This window comes from Chrysemys picta, chromosome 5 (genome assembly GCF_011386835.1).
Source record: "Chrysemys picta bellii isolate R12L10 chromosome 5, ASM1138683v2, whole genome shotgun sequence".
NCBI classification, from domain to species: domain Eukaryota; kingdom Metazoa; phylum Chordata; order Testudines; family Emydidae; genus Chrysemys; species Chrysemys picta.
In genome coordinates this window covers 40,387,810-40,409,587 of record NC_088795.1, presented here as the reverse complement: position 1 = coordinate 40,409,587, position 21,778 = coordinate 40,387,810, and the positions used below count along the sequence as shown (strand labels likewise).

At 39.1% G+C, this 21,778-nt stretch overlaps 1 protein-coding gene and 1 long non-coding RNA gene across 7 annotated transcripts in view; one reads left to right on the top strand and one right to left on the bottom strand.

Moving 5' to 3' along the window:
- The window catches only part of SYNPO2 (synaptopodin 2), a 115,426-nt gene that overhangs the window by 76,223 nt on the left and 17,425 nt on the right, over positions 1-21,778 (bottom strand). The window contains exon 2 of one of the 6 annotated variants that reach the window (XM_042842375.2): positions 12,336-12,532. The exons of the other annotated variants lie outside the window; for them this stretch is intronic. Coding sequence (XP_042698309.2) covers positions 12,336-12,347 — 12 coding nt within the window. The 5' untranslated portion in view covers positions 12,348-12,532. The remainder of the gene's footprint in view (positions 1-12,335; positions 12,533-21,778) is intronic. 6 annotated transcript variants of the gene reach the window in all.
- Positions 1-21,778, top strand: part of LOC122172381 (uncharacterized) — a 45,841-nt gene that overhangs the window by 16,542 nt on the left and 7,521 nt on the right. The gene's annotated exons all lie outside the window — the stretch shown is intronic.

The window sequence follows — 21,778 nt, the reverse complement described above, 5'->3', positions numbered from 1 at the left end:
ATGGTGATGATTAGCCTGTATAAATGTTCTTTTGTATTATAGATTCAACTCTGTGCTAATGTGGGTTCAGATATCATACCTATTACAAAAACATTAGTGCACCTATTCAGAAAAGGAAAGGCAAGTATTTTAGAAGTATTTATTTCTAAAAAATATATATAAACTTTAACCTCTTTTTGACATCAGTTTTGACATCTTAAAATTGAATAAAACATTGTTACCAGTAGAGCTGTGAAATCTCAATGGTTTTGCTTCAGGAGTGTGTGTGTGTATGTGTCTACAGTGTATTTGGTGTCAATGCACAGAAATTCACACACCTTGAGATTCACATTTAGTTTTGAGTTTGAACTGAAAAAAATCTCAATGCAAAACATAATTAAAATTGCCACACTTCACCTGTTTTCACATAAAAACGAAAGCAACGACAACAAACATTGCATGATTTTGTTGCAAGCCCACATTCTTATGAAACTGAGCTCAGGTTTGCTAAGACTTGTCTAAATGGGGAAACTGAGCAGCAGAAGTATATGCTGGTGTAACTCCTCATGTAGACACTTTATTCTGGACAAAAAAGTGACTTTATTCCAGTATAATTACTCTGTTCCCCTACTCAGTTTCCCCATGTAGACAAGACCTCGAAGGGTGGGCCGGGTCTGAGTTTCAAGTCTGTAATTAATACTTGGAAATCAGGCTACTATTGCTTTGGATTTCCTTGTAAAGATATTGCTCTGCTCCAGTTGAGTCTACATCCAGATTATGAAGTTCAGAAGCACATGTTAGAATTAAATTAAAATGCTTTTCTGTTTTTAAATTGTTTCTCCATTTTAAGATGGAGCACCAAAAAAATGCAGAAAAACAGAGGAAAATAAACAAGATCACATTGTCTTTTGAAGCTTATAATGGGTACCTGCACCTTAATTCAATCCAAGGAAGTGTTTTAGCAGCATTAAGATAAACTATTAGTGGCTTTTCTGATTTAAATTTATACATTATACAATAATAATAATGGTTAAATTATCCTTCAAGGGCCTAATCCTTCAAGGTACTGATTTTAGGAATTGAGGGTGCTCAGCGCCTCACAGAATTGTGACCTAACAACACACACACATACTTGAACCAGTAAATCAAACATTTCAAATCTGGTGAGTGCTTCAACAGTATAAAAATAATCTACTGCCTGTAGCTTCTTGTCTAATAATTACCCTTCGTGGAAGTTGGAAGTTACTCATGTGGCTGTTGTTAGTATGCCAGGACCAAGAGATTTTACTCTACCTATTTTAATAAATCTAGATCTTAATAGATACAGGTTATATATGCACCTGACCCTGATCATCCATTGAAATCTACATTTAAAATTAGTAATGCACTTAATGGTGCTATCTGGGGATATGAAGTAAGAAAATAGCATTCAGCATTATTCACTTACCTAAAATGCCAGAAACAACAACTGCAATAGATTAGACTTCATGAGCCTGTTGGAGGATCACTTGTTCATTATTTCAAGCATTTTGTACTAGCTTTGCTTGCTTGTTAAAAATAACACACATTCTATTCTGAAAATTCTGTATTAGAACTTGGTATTTTCTGAACATTAAAACTTTTTAAATGCTTCATTTCTTTATCTGCTAAAAACAAAAGTGCCAACAATGGGATTTTGGGAGGGGGGGTAGTTAAAAAACTAAATATGAACATTAAAAATGAAACCAACATTATTAATCAACTTGATTAAGGTTCCCCTTTGACTGATTCATCATCAGTGGGAGTGCAGAACATGTAATTAATGCAATGCCTGTATTCAGTCAGAACAGCTGCTCTAGGGAAAAAAAGGGAAGGGATTGGAGATTTATACCAGAATCATAAAACGATGACCATTAAAGGTCTTAGTGGCTTTTTTAAAACTGCAAGAGAGAGCCTGAGGGTTGGGGGTGGGAATCAAAGATGCAAACTCGTCCTCTAATATCCAATTTCGGAGACAAAAAGACAAAAGTAATGCCTGGGGATGGAAAAAGAGGATACAAGGAGCATTCTGTATGATTAGAACCAATTATGTAGCTTTTTATTGCATAACAACACAGGATCAGTGTCGCTAGAGTTGTTACTTGCCTTGTATTATGCAGTTCCATATTTTGTTCTTTGTTCCTGTCTAAAAATGAAGAAGAAATCCAGAATGTCCCTTCTTAATGAGTGTGTTACTGTTGCTAGTAATAGCAGAGTTGTACACCGAGAGATTTTTATAATACCAGTTCTCCAACTTCCCCCAAAGAGCCTGGCAGGTTTTCTTTTATATTCTTTTGGTCTTGCTTTCTCTAGCCAGCTGCTTTTGGAGGGGCTGATATAATGTACTGGTTTTGAGTGTGTGTGATTTAATCTTCTTATGGTCACAGATAAGATAAAGGACCATCAGCTTCTGATAATAAAAGGGAGCCGGGAATGGGATGTCTCAATTCAAGAGCTAGATGCCTTTGTTTTCAGACTTAAAGGAAAAAGGCTCTGGTCTTGGTTCAGTAGGAATGTGTGTGATTCTAACAATTGTGCCTGTCATCATCAGCATATAAATTTGCTACACTGGGAGAGAAGAGAGGGAGACCTCTATTTTTACAGATGCAACAACTGTAAAGGGGCCTTTTAGCCCAATCCGCAAGTCCTTACCCAGGCAGAACTCCTAATATTTTCCTTGTCATCTCCTGTGCTCTGTGTTCTGTTTTATGAACTTAAATGAATAAAACCAGAAAAGATGTAAAAGCAAAATTGACCTTGTTCACCTATTTCTGACACTCCTCAGACTCTCAGCGTGAATTTGAGAGTCTAAGAATTTTCTTATGTTAAAAAGTAGAAAGATAATCACAAACTTAACTATAGAGAGACCAAAAGCTCTCCGTGAGTGTATTCTTCCATAAATATAGAAATATGACACTGATATATTTTCATATATTTCTAATTTCAGTATATGTTTCACAAATTCATGGTTTGGTGTTTTTATGGTAATAGGCTGTAATTACATAAATGTTACAAATACTGTACAAAGATGAGCCAGTTATTAGTGTTTTTGCCTATTAATAAAGATTTGGGGCAAGGGGGGAGGAAAGTGGAGACTAATGCAGGGTTTATAATCATGAACTTGTTTCATGTGGTTTTAATCAAAGCTGGGATGTCTGGAATTAAGGGTCACCACCCTGCTAGGCACCTTGAGAGGAATTTCTGTTTCAAATAAGCATAGGGCTGCTGCTGACATGAATGTGTCTGTGAAGTTATGTTTTGCTGGAAACCAGGCATAACAGCACAAAAAAAAATTGCTAGTATGATGCTTTGAAGAAGGGAGGTTGTGGCATTTCATAGCATGTCTTATTACTAGCCCCACAAAAGAAAATAATAATAACCTGACCCAAGCATTTTTCAAACACGTATACTGCAAATTATTTTTCCAATTTGGATGTGTAACAGATTGTAGCTATGGAGAATTTGTTTTTGTTCAATTTAAATTATTCTACTCTAGAATTTGTAGGTTAGATTCCAAGGCCAGAAGGGACCACTGAGATCATTTAGTCTGACCTGTATAGCACAAGCCATGAGATACAAGGATTGAGAATGAGATAAAAGTAATTAAAATAAAATATTCATTTGATAAGTAATAAAACCACTTTTAATAAAAGGGAGGCCTATGAGACAAAGTTGGGATGTAAATGTCAGCTTTCCAGCACTTTGTGGTAGTGATGGTGGTGCTGCTTGTATTGAGATTTATTGGTTCAGCTCATTATAGAAATAAGAGATAGACACAAAATCTGTTCCCTAAGAATCATGGTGTTTGGATCCAGAACTTTGCTTTTGGTTTCCTCTTAAAAAAATCATATGAGAAAGCCAAAGCACAATGCAGTTATGACAGAGCAGAGATAACTGTTACCTATTGAGCTCATCAGCACCAAAACACAGCCGTTTAACAACAAAGTTTATTTTATTTTTATTTTATTCCTTATAAATACTAATTTACATCAATTCACTTCTATATGATCATTATATGAGACGGTTTGTAGTTTGAGAGGAAAAGCGACACAAATCATACAGTTATCTTCAAGAATGGCCACATGACTTTGTACATTTAACTGGAATTTTGTGCTGTTTTTCCAGCACTGCTCTGCCATCTCATCAGATTGTGTGGAGTACCTGATTTGCTTTTTCAGGGGGTCGTACTACTAAGGCCTAGTAAAGTGGGATGTTAAGAGAATTTTAAACACAGAGGCCCCAGTTCTATAAACACTGAGGCATGTGCTTAACTTTGAAATCAATGTTTTCAGGATCAAGGCCAGAAAGTGATCCATGCCTCATTGTTCTCAGCATTTCCATGGCATCACTTTGTTATTAAATAGATCTTATATAGTTGCTACTGAAAGTAGCACTGAAGTTTCTAAAATGTCGTCAGTCTCAGTCCCCTATGCCAGTGACAAGTGTTATTATTTAGCTGGTCCTACTGCTGAGTCTCAGTGGTGCACATCAGCATAGAAAAATATGTAAAATGAACAAAAAATATTGGACCCAATCCTCCTATTGAAATCAATGGCAACGGTCCCAAAGACTTAAATGGAAGCAGGATCAGAACTGGAAACATGCTCAATCCATCCCTCAGGGTGAAAGTAACTTAAAGGACTTACTGGTACACCAGAGTCCTGAGCGGGGGTGGCCTCAACCGGAAGAGGTATGGCTCTGGCTGTGGCTGGGAGCCCCAGGGCCTTTAAAACACCACAGAGCTCCCAGCTGCAGAGGCGGCTGGGAGTCCCGGGACGAATTAAAGGGCCTAGGGCTCTGGCCACCGCGGAGTTCTGGGCCCTTTAAATCCCCACCCAAGCCCGTCTGCCAGAGCTTCAGCGGTGATTTAAAGGGCCCTGGGCTCCCCGCAGTGGCTGGAGCCCTGGGCCCTTTAAATCACCACCCGAGAAGCCAGTCCAGTCCAGCACGGCGTACCGGCTCTTGCCCATATGCCGTACCGGACCATACCAGCTTACTTTCACCTCTGCATCCCCTTTTGTATTCTCACATTTTCCATCTTCTTGCTATTTAAAGAGAACAATCTTTTTTTTTCTGCTGCCAATATCCCAATATGAGCAATTAAAAAAATGCCTCATGAGCAATTAAAAAAATGCCTCATGTGACTGCACTGCTGGTGCTTGTCTAGGACAATCTTTAATCAGATCTGTCACAGTCACATGGAAATGAACTGCCTGATGTGTTTTGCAGTATAAACAGAGGCACATTGGGCCTCATTCTCATTTACACTAAGGCAATTTTATACCACATTGGTAATATAGAGAGGCCTCGAAGTGGGGGTAAATGTAATTTAACAGTGTACAATAGCTTTGTGTAAGAGAATCAGGACCAATATGTATAAAGAAAAAAAACACAAGAAGGTGCAAAATTTGGATCTAGATATCAGTACTAAATTTAGGGGGTTTAGCATCTGGGACTTTGGCCCACTGTAAGGCTAGAGTGGGGGCATTTGCAAAATTCAACCCTAGATACTTGTTCAGATTTCAGATGTTCCAAAGTCTGGGAGCTGTTTTGACTAAGGGTTCTGGTTGGAGACTAGAGCTGGCTGAGAAATGAAAAACTAGTTTCACAAAAAAAATATATCAAAATTTCAATCTTGTTTTCTTTTCAAAGTGTTCAAAATAGACTCATTTTTCATTTTAGCGTTTTTTTCATAATTTATTTTCTCAAAACATTATCAATATTTTTGTTTACCCCAAACCAATTTTTTTGATAAAAGAAAACTTTTTTCATTGACTGAAAAGAGTTTTTGATCAATGGAAGAAAATGTCTATCAAGTTCAATGACATTAGTGTTTTACTTAAAAAAATGAAATTTCAATAAAAAAATAACAATTTTGTTTAAAAAAATAAATATATCAACAATATCACGAGCAAAATAAAATAAAAATAAACATGATGATCAAATATTTTCAAAGGAAAAACACTACTCTACGTGTATTATAGATCAGAATTGGGGCTTGACCTAACATATAGATTACTGAAGTTTAAATTGGCTTCTGTTGTCACATGTATTGTGTTGGGTTACATCACTGTGCTGTTATATTGTACACAATATAGCTGCCTTCTTATCTGTGGTGATGTATTTGGCCAGTCAGTTGCTGTTCAGTGGAGAGAATAACGGTCTCATAAATAATGAAGGAGCTTGCCATAATGGCAGTGTTGTGCATGTGTGTTCTGTGTAGATCCTCTGTTTGGCTGTTACAATCTCCAGTGTGCCACGAAGATGGCTTTCATCATCTGGAAAAGGAGAAATCAGCCTTCCAGAGTGCAGTCTCACAGATAGATAATAGATCATATGCAAGAAAATACATCAAAATCATGTACAAGTTGAAAGATAACTAATAAAAGGAAGAAAATTCTGAGGGAAGACTTTTAACACATCCTAACACAGCCCCATATTTCATAAGCATTGTAGTACAGAGAGCATAACCCCGCTCTCTGATAAGCTATAAACTGTCTGGGTACCTTTTAAGGATGATGACCGTGCTCAGAGGAGTACAATGGTTTCCCTCCAAGCCTCCTCAGCAAGAGAACAACTAACTGTGGTCCCCACAGGGAAACGTCCACTTCCCCTCCCAGACAAGCTGCAGCTCGCAAGAGGTTAAAATTTAGGTTTTAAATTGAAATAGGACCTATGGTGTGACTCCCAATTCATCTTCCTAAGGTGCAAAAGTTAGGAGTGCAGGAAAGAGAGAAGGGGGAGGAGGGGAATCAGGGAGAGGAAGGAGAAGGAAAGAAGGGAAAGAAGAGGGTCCAGCAGAGGATTCAGACTGCAATGAAAGTACAGGCTTTGGCTATATTTGCTGCCAAAATCTGTACTATTTTAAGATGAAAATCCCAACTCCATAATATTTAGTTTGGGGTGGAAAGGAAATAGAGGGAAGATGGAAAAAAATCTTTCCTGTATATCTATTTATCATATTCATTTCATATAGGAGTGGAAGGATTTTACTGTCTGGTTTGAGTGATGATGTCCCAGTTGTGGATGACTTTGGTTAGTGCATAACAGGACATCCTCAAGGCTGACCAGCCCAGCCAATCAGAACTTGATTTTCACTTCATTCCAATTTGTGAATAGGCAATATCTTTGAAAATCAGGCCATTTGCATCCCTACCCCAACCATATTCTGATCTGGAAGACAATGCTGCTATGTTCTGAAAATAAGCACAACACACATCTAACACTGTTAAGGACATCAAGGGGTACATTGCACTTCAACCTTAACAACAAATGGGATCAGTTTAACCTTTTCTCCCAGCATTATAAAATGCAGCACAATATTTCCAAGCTGTCACTACTGTTTGCACATATAGAACATGCATATTGTGCAGGAACTTGAAATTGTCTCATTTGTAAGCAAGACCCGAGAATTCTTGCACTCTATTCCATGCTGACTAGGCCTCAGCTGAAGTATTGTGTCCAGTTCTGGGCACCACATTTCAGGAAAGATAACAAACTGGAGAAAGTCCAGAGAAGAGTAACAAAAATGATTAAAGGTTTAGAACATGACATAAGAGAAAAGATTGAAAAATTGGATTTGTTTAGTTTGGAGAAGAGAAGACTGAGGGGGATATAACAGTTTCCAAGTACATAAGATGTTTTACAAGGAGGAGGGAGAAAACTTGTTCTCATTAACCTCTGATGACAAGATAAGAAGCAATGGGCTTAAATTGCAGCAAGGGAGTTTTTAGGTCAGACATTAGGAAAAGCTTCCTGTCAGGGCAGGTAAACACTGGAATAAATTGCCTATGTAGGTTGTGGAATCTCTGTCATTGAAGGGTTTTAAGAGCAGGTTAGACAAACACCGGTCAGGGATAGTCTAGAATAATACTTAGTCCTGCCTCTTGAGGGTCCTTCCAGTCTTATATGTCTATGATTTTATGATTTCTTTTAATATTTTGCATACAGATTAAATAAATCAGGGTCTAATCCAGCAAGCTCTGCATGTGTACAGTTCTTCACCCATAGGGCTTGCAATGCCTGGCCCACAATAATTTTACAGTGCTTTCTATGGACAAACAGCAAAGTGGAGTTTGACTGCATTCTGATTCTCCAGTTAGAATAAGACACTGTCATTTTGGATCAGCTTGTGGTTACGTTATGATTTCAAATCCAAACAAAGCAATCTAAGCAAAATTTCCTAACTAGGAGAAGATGGCTGCACCACTCAATGCACTGTACAGTGCCAGGATGTGAATAAATATTTTTTCACTTCTCTGTGCCAACCCTAATTAAATATGGCAACATATCATAATTGGATATTTATTTTTATTTGCAAATTTGTATGTAATTTCTCTTGAATATTGGCAAACTTGAATTATTTTTTTCATATTCCGATCTGGAAGACAATGCTGCTATGTTTTGAATATAAGCACAACACACATCTAGCACTGTTAAGGACATCAAGGGGTACATTGCACTTCAACCTTAACAACATATAGGATCAGTTCAAACTTTTCTCCCAGCATTATAAAATGCAGCACAATTTTTCCAAGCTGTTACTACTGTTTTCACATGTAGAACATGTATATTTTGCATAAACATTTTAAAAAAGGCAGGTGTTTGGCTGGTGGGTGAGTGGGAGGATGGGTGAATGGATGACTAATATACACACTAATGCCATCCCATTATCTAAAGTAGTTTACAGCATTATTCAATGATAAAACTGTTAACACAATGTACTGGGCCATAAAAATGACTACATGATAGTTATTTCAGAAGCCCTTCTTTTTTAGAAAAATATGATAAAGACATTTTAGAAAAGCCTAAAGTTTATTAAAACAAAATTCAGCATTTCTTCAAAGCTATCTCAAATATACAGACATGCCCTTGTCATGGAATCAAAATAGTTCTCCCCACACTTCCACCCCCTGGCTGGAGTAAACTTATTCAGCTGCATAAATGAAAAGAATGTCATGCTGAGTAGCTGTACAGTTCTATGAAACAGGTATATCTACTGTCGTTATTGTTTATATCATCTTGTGCACACAGAATCTATAGGAAAGCGATTGTTACATTTAAGTTAGTGTTCTTACCAGTTTGATAAGCTTCAGACTCTCACATAGAAATTTAGTTCCAGATCATGTAATATGAGTACAGATTAGCTTTATTTGACATTGTTTCTTTAATTTAACAGTCTCTCAAACACTTTAAGTAGCTAATGGTTGAGGAAGAGAGAAATTAGAAAGGCAAGAGAAAAAGAGACATGTATTGCAATACATTTGAAATGAGATGAAGAGTCTGTGAAATGCAGGAAGGCTGTTCCAGATGGCAGGACGAGCAAAGGGGAAGGCTCTCACATCAAAGTAACAGGAATTTATGGGAGGACATAGAAGAGGCTGGGGCCAGATAAGCAGGGGGACAGTGTAGAAAAGCAAAGAAAGACCAAGAGTGGGAGGTAGACTGGGGCAAGTAGATGCAGGGCGTTTGAAAAAAGACAGGGCTCTTTTGAACTGAGTCCTGATATTATTATGAAATCCAGTGGAATTGCTTAAGGACAAGGATGATGTGTTTTTGTTCCTTTTTATATGTGAGAAGGTAGGAGCAGCATCTTCCATGTGTTGGAGTCTGCAGAGCTGCTATTTGGAGAGGAGGGAGTTAAACATAAGAAAAGGAGAAGGAATAGATGAGGATCTGAACAGAGGTAGAGTTCAGGAAGTGATGTACTCAGGCACTATTTCAAAGGTGATGAAAGATAGGTTTGCAGACACAGGAGGTAGAGGAACAGGAGGCAAGTCCAGTATCAAAAATATTTACCAAAAGGCTGTGTCTGACTATTAAGTTTAGATTTTAGGTTACAATATTGTAGTTATTCTAGTATGAGGCTGCTTCACATGGTGTCTTAACTCCATTAAAACCCCCTTCAGCCTCTTCAGTCTGCCATGACAAGCATACATTTGGGGCCAGGTCCTTCACTGGTGGTATCAATTGGCATAGCTCTGTTGAAGTCAATCAGCCATTCTGATTTACATCAACAGAAGATCTGCCCATAGGTTCCTAAGAAGAGTCTGACTGAATATAGCAGGCCAGAGCTGCAAAATTTGGATCAGGATTTCAAATCCTCCAAAATCCAAGAGTGTTTATATCCAGAGATTTGACTGGGGCATTGCAGAGAAAAGAGCCAGATGCAGCATCCTGAACTGGATCAGGATTGGGATTCTGAATCCCTCGTTCTAGCATTTTGGCTTGGGCCCCATCTTTAATTCTGAGGGAGCACACAACTGACCAGGCAAACTGATTGCTAGACCCTGTTGTCACACACGCTCTGTGTACCATGCTGTTTTGTATCAGAAGTCATTATTGCAGTTATCCAACTTGTCTGAAACTAACCATGGTGTGTCTTTTGAACATTTGGATTTTGGTTGCCTTTTAAGGAATGTATTAAAAGTGATATTTTGCAGACTTGGCCATATCGTGGGTTTGTTTGATCAGAGATGGCCTAAACTGCCACTTGGTATTTTTGCTGTTGGCAAGACTGACTAATTGCCAGCTGCACTGGTCTGCTATCCAAAAAAAGCATTAAAAAAAAATCTTGTAAGCACTTTTTTTTTTTATTTCTGGTGGCCAAACATAAAGGAAAAACCATTTTAAATAGTGGGAATAATTCTTTTACAAGTTATCCCTCTGATCACTATTTTTAAGCGCTGAGTTCAGGGGCAGAATCCTTGTTGTTTAGAAATGAACACAGACACATATGAGGATGGAAGCTGTCCAGGAACATATTGCTTTGAGTTAGCAGATGTATCCTCAAATATTTGTGTCTTCTAACCTTGTAAGAAGGAGCACTAAGAGGGGAAGGGAATAGGAATGGGAAAGACTGAACTCCTCGATTTTAAACTTGACCTCTCACAGGCATTTGTTCTGCTCATGGAAAAAAATTAGAAAGAATATTGCCTCGCTATGAAAATCTTTGAGGACTCTGTTCTACAGACACTTGCTTTCTGGAAATTTTCTGAAAGGAAGGGAAATATATGTACACATTCCAAAACATTTTTTCTGAGGAAATATTTCTATTTAAACTTCCATTGGTATATTTTCTATTGCACTTTCATTGGCATATTTTTCCCTGGGAATAATTTTGTACTCCCTCCATATACCTTTTTATGAAAACAATTTGTTTGGTCTTATGTTTGTAAGTGACAAAGTGGTTAGTTTAGGACCTGAAGGTATTTCCTCAGCACTCATTTGAGGGAACCACAGTACCAGCATATCAGGATACTTTTCAAGAAACAGTAATGGGTGCTAGGATTTTTTCTATGGAACATTATATTGGGTCCTCGATTAGTCAAAATGAGCTGTGAATCATTTCAGTATATGCCACTTTCTCCTGTTTGCATTATCAATATATTTTATGTCTCTCAAATGATACTTTGTGACATAGTGCTGAGGCCTAACAGATGGGTCAGCACTCTGATCACTGTGGCCTCAATTAGTTTCCCTAACAATGGCTGATTGAGGAAATTGGGGGGAATTAGCAAATCAGATGGGGAGGCTGGAAGAGTTAAGGAGCTGATTGGCTCATCAGCTGACTAAGTTGACAAAAGGTAGGAAGGAAATGTTAGAAGGGGGAGGATAGGACTAGCAGTGCCTAGACTGAAAGTGATCATAAGGAAGGAAGGAAGGACCGTCCAGCCAGCCAGCCAGCCAGCCAGGATGAATGGGGGCTGCAAGCAATAGGGACATAGGTATTAGAATTGTTGTATTGCAAATTGTTGGTGGAGGGGACTTGAATAACATATAAGGTGGTCACTAAAAGAAGGGAGTCTGAGTGGCTTCTGGGGTGACTCAGGGTGGGAGATAATATAGTTGGTTACATACCTGCTTACAAGTTCCACTGTGATACAAAAGAGGTATGGATAGTATGTATATATGTGTGCTTTATATATAGCACAGCCACTGACCTGAAATGCAATACTGTTCCTCTTGGACTGCACTCAATTGTATAGATATCTATTTATTAAATGGGATAAATTGCAATGGTGGTTATACATTTCAATCAAGTATTTGTTGACTGAGGAATGCATAAACTATTCCTTTGCAGATTAGTGCCAGAACAACTAATCATTTCAGGATGCTTCCATTTAAATGGGGAAAGATCTCTAATTAAATAAAACGAATACTTCAAAAATCACCTTCACACACTTGCAACTCAGCCAGCATTGATTTTTGCATGTGGGACAGTTGGGGTAGGTTTGTGGGGCCAAATTCAGCTCTAGTGAAACTAGCTATCTAAGAGGAGTTTTAAACCATGAATTTTGTTAAACCAGCAGACTATCTTCTAGAACAATAGTTCTTACCATTGGGTGCATCCCAAAAGCAGGCTGTGAGGTCTCACCCCTCTGGAAGAGAGCAGCAAACCTTGTAGCTACAAGGACCCAGCAGGTCTACAGCAGAGGAGGGAACAAATAGCTGGCTTCATCTTCTTCCTCCTCCTGCTACTCCTTCCTCCATCTCTCTCAGCAGAGATGGCTGTTTGCTATGTGGCAGTCTTCCACTGGATGAGGAATGGACAGTAATGACAAATGGACACAGGGGATCAGACCCAAACATAGAGTGTAGCCCTATCCTGGGTGGTTCCTACCCACCTCTGACAGACCTGAGAATTTGTTTTTCTCTTACAGTTTGGCAACCCATGTCTAGCTTGTTATGTCAATGAAGTTTCATTTAATTGAAATGAACTACCTCCTCTCTTCTCCCCACTCCTCAGCTGTCAGCTCTAGCACAGGCCTTCCAGGGACTGCAGATTCACCTTTACATCCCTTTGGAATAGCACTTCTTCTGCTATGGAGCTGGACACTGAGCAGGCAAGGTAGGAGAAAGGAGAAGCTCCCCACACCTCACAACCCTACTGTCCCCAACAGCACCGCTCCATCCCAACCCCCAGACACCAGTCCCTCAACCACATAAGCTCTTCCTTCAGCAGCAGCACAAGTCTCCTCTCTTAAAGCCATTCCCCACCCTCCACATATTTTTGAACTGCAACCCACAAAATGGACAACAAAAATTATCCTAGGACTCAAATCCCTCAATTCTATGCATCCATAAAAGATTGTGGGATGTCATAGGTCATGGATGGAACTCTTGGGGCATTGTGTGGATCCTGGACCCAAAAATGATCAAGAGTTCATGCTCTAGACTTCTGTCAGATATATTGTAGAAATTACAATCTTGACTTTGTTAGATCCCTAGGCTCCCCAAAATTAGAATATTTCTGAGCTTGATACAGACATACATGAGATTTGTTTGTTTGGAACATTCTGAGTATATCAAACCTGGTATGTGGAGGAATTTTGTTATTCAAATTTAGCCTTAAAGATAAATACAACTGCATCATATTGCAAATGCCCTCAGAATGATTCCAGTGTGATTAAAATAATGAAAATTCAAAATGTCCAACATTTTCCTATAATCTTTGTAGGAGTGGGAAACTGGGCACAGGGATGATTTTGACAGAATATTGTTCATTCTCACTTTCTAAATGTGCACAGAGCAGGCTTGATCCAAGTTCCATTGAAATCAGTAGGGTCCTTTCTACTGACTTCAGGGTAAATTGGATCAAGCCCAGAGGGAACACTGGAGGGGAAAATTCCTTAATGCTAAATCAAAGAAAAACTATTTTTTGTAAATCATCCCACTGATGCTTTAGGGGACATTAACTGATCCACATGGCCAATATTAGATACATATGTTCACAACAAAATTAAGACACTGCAGCTGCTGAATATTTAATGATATAAATAAGTATGTCTTTAGATGTGATAAATATAGTGAACTTCTCCACAACGCACTGTGAAAAAGCAATTAAAAACTTAAACGACATACATATCTTTGTGTGTGGGACTGAGCAGGAACATTTAAAATTATGAACTTTGTTTAAAACAAAGTAATTGCAAAATGTTTACTGAGTAGAGATTTTTTTGGATTGTACAGTGAGAAACTGACCAGTTATGACCCAACAGACTTATGCCATCAGTTTTTACTTCCTTAGGAGGTTCTTTAACTTTAATACAAAATGGGTTTTTTTTCAGTGTATTGTACTTTTTTCCAGATGGCTTCTACAGAGTCTTGGCAGACACACTCCAAGATTAGGATTGTTGCCCCTCTTATCTCTCACTTTAAATAGATATTTTTGTCCAAGAGCTTTTACAAACCGTTTAGCAGATCTATAACTGGGCTCATTATCACAATAAATACAATATCCTGGCCTATTGCATGCATGTATTATCTGAACATTCAGGTATTTTAAGAGAGGAATATGTAAAAGACCATTGCAGTTCAGATTTAATGTACTGTACACAAACATCTCTTGGTTGAATGGAAATAAGCAAACAGCTAATGTCAAAGTTAGATAAATTCCACTTCTCAACTGGCGGGCATGGTGTACTTCAGATACAAGTCGACATGCTCCCTCCAAATTCTAGATATTGCACCTTGAAAATAGAGAGACAAGGTGGGTGAGGTAATATATTTTATTGGACCAATTTCTGTTGGTGAAAGAAACAAACTTGAAAGCTTGTCTCTTGCTCAACAGAGGTTGGTCCAAAAAAAATATATTACCACACACTTCCTATATGCATTCCTAATAGGGATAATCGTAAGTCCTATTAGGACTCAATCTCATGATCCTTAGGGCCAAATTCTCCCTTTTCCCACTGAAGAATTGGACTATTACTGGGGTTGCACTAATGTAAATTAGAATTTGTTATGTGTTCTGACCTGAGTTCAGACACAAAATTCAGTCCCAGTAAAATCTAATATAGTGTCTGTAAAAGCCAAGCAACCCTGTTCCCTTTTCGTCACTTGTCCTCTTCCTGATCAGACTGTCATCTTGAATGACACACTGAAGTAAGCTGAAAAATATATTAATGTCTCTTTAGGGTCACACTATGCTATGCCAGCAGTTTCCATAGTATAATACTGAGCTGTATTGAAGAGTTAAGAAGTTCTGCCCTGTGCCACTGTCCCAGCTGACCCTGATAGGCTGCCAATGGCCTGACAACAAAAATGGGGAAGCAATGTGATGCCATTTGGGAGACTTGGTCATATATGCTTTGTTTACATTAGAGAATTTTAGGGAAAAAAATCCCACCAAGGCTTCTACCATTATAGCTGCACTGATGATGCCCGAGGAAGCCCCACTGGAGATGAAGTTCTGGTGACTTCTGATTAATTTTACCACCATGTCAATTAGTCAGCGGGTGTAAGGATCCACAGGTCTAGAACCCTGGGTTGCAGGCTTCTAAGAGACTGATGCCTCCACACAACTCCTGGGAAGCCAGCCACAGTACTATCTGACAATTACTGGAGGGTTATACATTGTAGGAAGTACTGCCTGAAGAGGCCAGAATGACAGAATATTGCAGCTGCCTGATTGGTCCACACCAACTATTTAAACCAGAAAGTGGGGCCCATAAGCCCTCAGACCAACAATGCAGACTCTGGCTTGTTACTGATATAGACCTTGTCTTTTGATCTGCCTTTGACCCTGGGGCAGCTTGATGTTGGTAACGGTTTCCTGACTCAGCTTGGTAACTAATCCCAACTCCTCCCTTTGACCCCAGTCCAACAAACACTACTGGCTTGACTGCCTATGCCCTGGTCATTACAGCAGGCGAGAAATCAGCTGGGGAGAAAATGACAAATGTATTTTAAAGTAGCACTTGTGATTGCTGTTTGATACAGCATGCTGGTTTGTATGGCTTATGTAATTTAGAATTAAATTACTTTTGTTTATGTAGAAAAAGAAAAGATTGGAATTTGACCCATTCTATTTAGGTTTTGTAGGGGTTCCAAGGAAGCTAAAGTGTATGAAGTACAGAAGACATGTTGCAATATCTAGGCAGAGCTGAGTGAGCTATATTATTCCTGAATATGTTGTATTTGTATTTTTTTCTTCTCTGTTGGAAGATGCTTTGCACTGACAGCTATAGAATCCCAACACTAACTCTAGAGCAGAGCAATGCAATGAGAATTTGCCTGTGAACACAGGTGCTGGAACTAGGAGTCCTGGGGGTGCAGCAGCAGCACCCCCTGACTTGAGGTGGTTTCCATCATATGCAGGGTTTACAGTTTGGTTCACTGACTCTCAGCACCCCCACAATATAAATTGTTCCAGCTGCCCAGCACCCCTGCCTGTGAGAATAGAATTTTTGGTAAAACTAAGACTAGAGATAAAGTTAGATCAATTTTGTCTTAGAGAAAAATGATAATTTATAAAGTTCGAGGTTTTCCTCTTCAAAACTTACCACCCTCATGCGCAATACAGAATCTAATCTGGCTCTATCTTATTAAAATCCTATCTGAACTCTCTATTCTGTAGCTGTGCTCTGCAAATGAGTCATACCATAACAATTCCCACTTTGTAGCCAGTTCTCCAGAGAAGCAGAAGAAAAAAGAAACAACTTCCTTTTATGGGAATCAGACCTGTTTGTAGTGATAAAACTCTTTCCATTTCTATTTGAAGACATTCTCCATAAGCCAAGACTCGATAGTTATAAAAACACTACCTACTTTATTTGGATTACAAAAACATGCATAACTATAGTTCTTTGTTTAATATGTTGCTTTAAAGTATATGTACATACACGCATAGATACTGTACAAGTTACACATGTGAAATTTCAAGAGAACATCTTGTTTAGTGCATTTTTTAAGGCCACAGCTTGGAAATTTTGTTTAATTTTATTTTATTCGGTGTTTTAAACAAATGTTTAAAGCAATCTGTATAGTGTAGTGAAAACTGTTTAATAATATGTGGCCACCAGTTAAAGCACCACATCAGTGGCTATTAAAGAATTAACTTCTGGCAACAGTTGTCACACCATAGTATCTCCGATACCACAGCATTTGCCTGTCCTTGGCATAGAGGGAAATTACTTTGTTATTTCATACCACTGTGTGGTAACTTTCTGACACTTATCATTGTGATGGAGACCACTTTGCATCACAATAGATGTGATTTAACTTCTCACCATATAAGTGTAGTATATATTTAGTTGCGTTAATGTGCCTCTCCATGTTCATCGCTAACTGCAATTATTTCAAACTGTTACAGTAGAATCTCAGAGTTACGAACACCTCGGGAACGGAGATTGTTCGTAACTCTGAAATGTTCATAACTCTGAACAAAACATTATGGTTGTTCTTTCAAAAATTTACAACTGAACATTGACTTAATACAGCTTTGAAACTTTACTATGCAGAAGAAAAATGCTGCTTTCCCTTTTTTTTAGTAGTTTACATTTAACAAAGTACTGTACTTTATTTACATTTTTTTTGTTTGTTTTGGGGGGGCGGTGTTTGTCTCTCTGCTGCTGCCTGATTGCATACTTCTGGTTCCAAATGAGGAATATGGTTGACTGGTCAGTTCATAAGTCTGGTGTTTTTAACTCTGAGGTTCTACTGTACTTATAACTTTGCTATTAGTAAATAATATATTGGTTTCCTAACTTTGTCTAAGCAATACCATATAGGGGTGGACTTAACCATTAAAAATACGTGGCTTTCTTATAGGAAATCCATTGCAGGAGCTGAGTGCTCTGCAACATTATCGAATCTGAGAAGTACGAAACTATTTTCCCCATTTTCAGATGGGGGAATTGAGGGGCAGAAGATTAAAATGCCTTATTGTGCAATAGAACTCCTGATAGCACAGGACTAGGTTTAGCAACAAGATTATCTTTTCCCTCTTGCAATTATTTGTAATGGAATTGTATTCCAGGAATGCTTAGAGGCTCCAGATGAGATCAGGATACCCTGGTACCTCACCCTCTGGGTGCAAATGGGAATTAAAGGGTACCCTGGCTCCTCTTCCCCTAAAGAGAAGAGCAGGTGTTGCAAAGCTCATTGGCTCCTCTCCTGCATGGGGTGAGGTTGTATGTATCGCTCTACACCACCGCCCCTTAACCCTCATTGATCTTACCCTCTTTCATATTATGGGGTAGAGAAATGGCTGAGGCATGTGGAAACATAGTGAGAGTCTGGACAAGGAAAGGGAATGGATTTGGAGGACAGTGGATTTTAGGTAAACGATTAAGGCAGTGAGGGGCAAGAAGAAGAGACTGCTTTGCACATCTTTCCATCCTTCCCCGGCTCCTGCATCCTTCCTTGCCCCAAAACAATGTTTCCTCCCACAAATTTAGAAAAATTAATCCTATTCTCAACACCATGCACTAGGACTGGTTGAACATTTTCTGTCAAATGTTTCCAGGGAAAACTGGGTTTTTAACTAAACAATTTTTTTCACACAGTGCATCTGCTTTCCATGAAGAGTTTCAACTTCTTTGCCGAGAAAGAAAAAAGAAAACCCTGAAATGTTTCTGGTTTTTAGCCAAAAACTTTTATATTAAAAAGTCATATTTTTTCAGAGAAAATTAACTTTGGGTTTGTCTAAACACTTGGTTCATGGCAAGCTGGGATTTGCATCTACCGTTCACTCTCCTTTCATGGACCGACTATCCATGTGGACTCTGCTCATGTGCATGAACAGTTCATTAATGTGCTTTGATCCATCCAGTTTCAAAAATAGATCAAAACACATTAGCAAACTGTTAATGTGCATCAACAGGGTTCACATAGTTAGTTAGTCTGTGGCTTGTGAAAGATATTCAGACCCCAGTGTGCTGTGAACGACCTATTTGTGGAGACAAGCCTCTTGTTTCATTTTATTGTAAGTTTTTGCAGGGGGAGGGGAAACCATCTTGTGGTGAGTTCTACCATTCAATGACCAAAAAGTGCTGCTCCCACCACACACTGACCAATTAGTATCCTGCCTACTAGGCGTATCTATTAGTACTGCCTCACCACATACAAGCCAATAAATTCTGCCCTTCCACACTACATACCAGCCACTTCATTTTATACCCCCCTCCCATTACTTTTTGGCCCCATCACACACAGACCAGTTAATTCGGCTTTGCTCTCACCTGTTAATTCAGTTTCTACCCCTCCCATGCACACATTTCTCATCAGAGCCCCTCAGCTTATTTTAATTCCCCTGCCCTCCTCTTCTCCTGAAAGCCTCCTCACATACTTTCCCAGGCCAGGAATGGAAAAGGCTGGTGGCATCAATATCGCCTTATCCCAGCCTTGGAGGGGGCAGCTCCGTTGGGGGTCTCTTGACCCTCCCTCCCACCTGCTGGCCTGATGTTGTTGTGGGGTTAGCTCCAAAACCTTGGAAGCCATGGCATGGACCCCCTCCACAAAGCCTGCCAGATCATCCCAGGCAGGATCTTCCTCAAGTGCCCAGTGTGTTGTTGACTGTGGGTTTTCTTAGGGGAGGGAACAGTTGGGATGATGGGCTTTTCACAGGACTGGAGTGGGTAGAAGGAGGAGAATCAGCTATGAGTTGTTGGGCTCTTTCTACTCCCTCTGTTTCTGTGGGAAATATTTCTGCTTAGTTCTGCTCCGCTCCTTCCTTCCCCGCTCGTCTAAGCAGCTAATTATAATTCCAGGGTAGGAGGAAGAGACAGTAAGATGAGCCAATAGCCTTTTCCCAGGAGCAGAGGTTGGAGAGAAGGGAGCAGAAAGTGCTAGTAGCTCAGGGTTGGATCTACTTTCCCTTCCTCCTTCCCGCCTGTGGAAAAAAATGTGTTGGCCCGGATACCCTCTCCCTCCTCCCCGTTTCCCTCTCATCTATCTGTTTGGCTGTCCTGTCCAAGGAGGTGAGAAAATGTGGACGGGCAGCGTGGCACTGGTGTTGGGGCTTGTGCCTTTAAGGACAGTGAATCTGAGGAGAGTGCTGTGAAGCTTTTATTATGCACAGCCAGCTGGAGACAGACACACAATAAAGCAGAGCTCTTGCAGCACCTTAAGAACTGAGTGATCACTGAATGCCACAGATTGTGAATCAGACATGGATTTCCCAGTAGAGTAAGGATTTTCCTCACAGACCTATAAAGTCAAAAAACTGTAGTCTATAGAAAACTGATAGTATTGGAAGTTTTGTTCTCTTGCCTGCCCACAGTGATGGTGAAGAGTACAACAACAGTATTGCCAACCCAAAGCATTCAAAAACCATGGACCGGGCTCCCAAAAGTCATGAAACTGGCTTTAAAATGATATTTAAAAATGAATACATTTTGGGTTCTTTTTCTTTGCCTCCTCGTATAGCATCACTTAGCATTTCAAGTTTTTCTCAGCTACTAGGAGGACTAGAAATTTACTATTATTTTTTAATGAGAACTGCAATTTGAAGATAACCTGATTCCAGTAGTTGTGGCTTTAAAGAACACTGCAAATATCACAATATTCACGATAAAACTGCACGAGTTGTCAATATTACAATGCTACATTCATGCTTTCTTAAAACCCGATTCTTGTAGTGAAAAACAGGATTTTATCTTGATATTAATTTTAATCCTATAATGGAGGCATTTATGTATATATATTTCAATATGTTATTGTACATTCTATTTAAAGATGATCTGTAATAAGGATTGATGTAAGAAATGCTGTTACAAACTTACTAAAGATTTAATTAAACATGAACTGGTGGCTCTTTAAGACCACAGAACTAGAGATGGATTATTCAAGTAATATTCCCACCAGTCTAGCAACAAACCACTGGCACTACTGTTTAATTGAGAGGTAGAGGGAACACAATTCTTTGTAACATGGATTTATATTAACAAAGGAGCTACAGTAGAGTTCTAATCATTAAAGTACATTAATCAAAACATCAGGGGGAATGATGTTGAATTACAAGGGTTACACTAGTCACAAAGTTTAAACATTGAATTTATAAGCAAATGCAGGGAGCTATGTCATTTTGGGAAAGGGCCAAAAAAAAATTTAGTTTAGCCATTTTTAACAACTCTTACATTAGTTCCAGAATGTGAGAATCTGAAGTATTTTTTTCTATTAGTCACTTGACAGGGTTTTATTTAATTACCTTTCTCCAATAATAATTTCCATACAGTTATATGGTTCCATTACTCCTGAATGATTCCAAAGTGCTTTACTGACTGGGCCAGATTCAGTCCTGGATTTCATCGTGCTGTGCTGGAGTACCTACAACCCCTATATGTAGCCACCACTTCACACACTACTGAAATGCAGCTACTCTAACAGCAGCACTGTCTGTAAAACATGGCTTGTAGGAGATGAGCTTAAACTATAGGCAGGATTTAATGTAGTTGCACAGTTGGAATTTGGCTGGGACACTAACATTAATAGCCCAACCATTGCAAAAATAAATAAATAAAAGCAAATGACCAAGAATAGTCAGGACATCAGTTTTATGTTTCACCTGAAATATAGCACCTCCAGCAGCACAGTTCTTCCTGGCACCATGTGGGGACACTGGGTCAGTATTAACTCAGCAGAAACAGTGCCACCTACTGAAAGAATAACATTAATTTCTGCAGCACGTCACCTTTCCCATGGCAGAGAGACCTTGCAATGCTTAGGAGATCACAAAGTGATATGGTTTAAGGTAGTTGCACAGTTGCCAGTTTTAGGAGTATAACACAATGCATCTTTATGAAAACACAGTACTAAATGAAATGAGGTTTTACTCTTCATTGTATCCCTATGCACAATAGCACATCCCTATAGATACAACAATGGGATGGATGGGACAAACAATACAGCATAGCAGGCAACCATGGGCCTTCATTTGGGCTGATTGTTGCTTAGAATGAAAACCTGTGTCTACTTTCATTTTGCTTGCGCTACTCACAGGGGATGCCACGAGAAATCTGTCATCCTTGCTGTGTCTACTGCCACAGCCTCGCAGAGT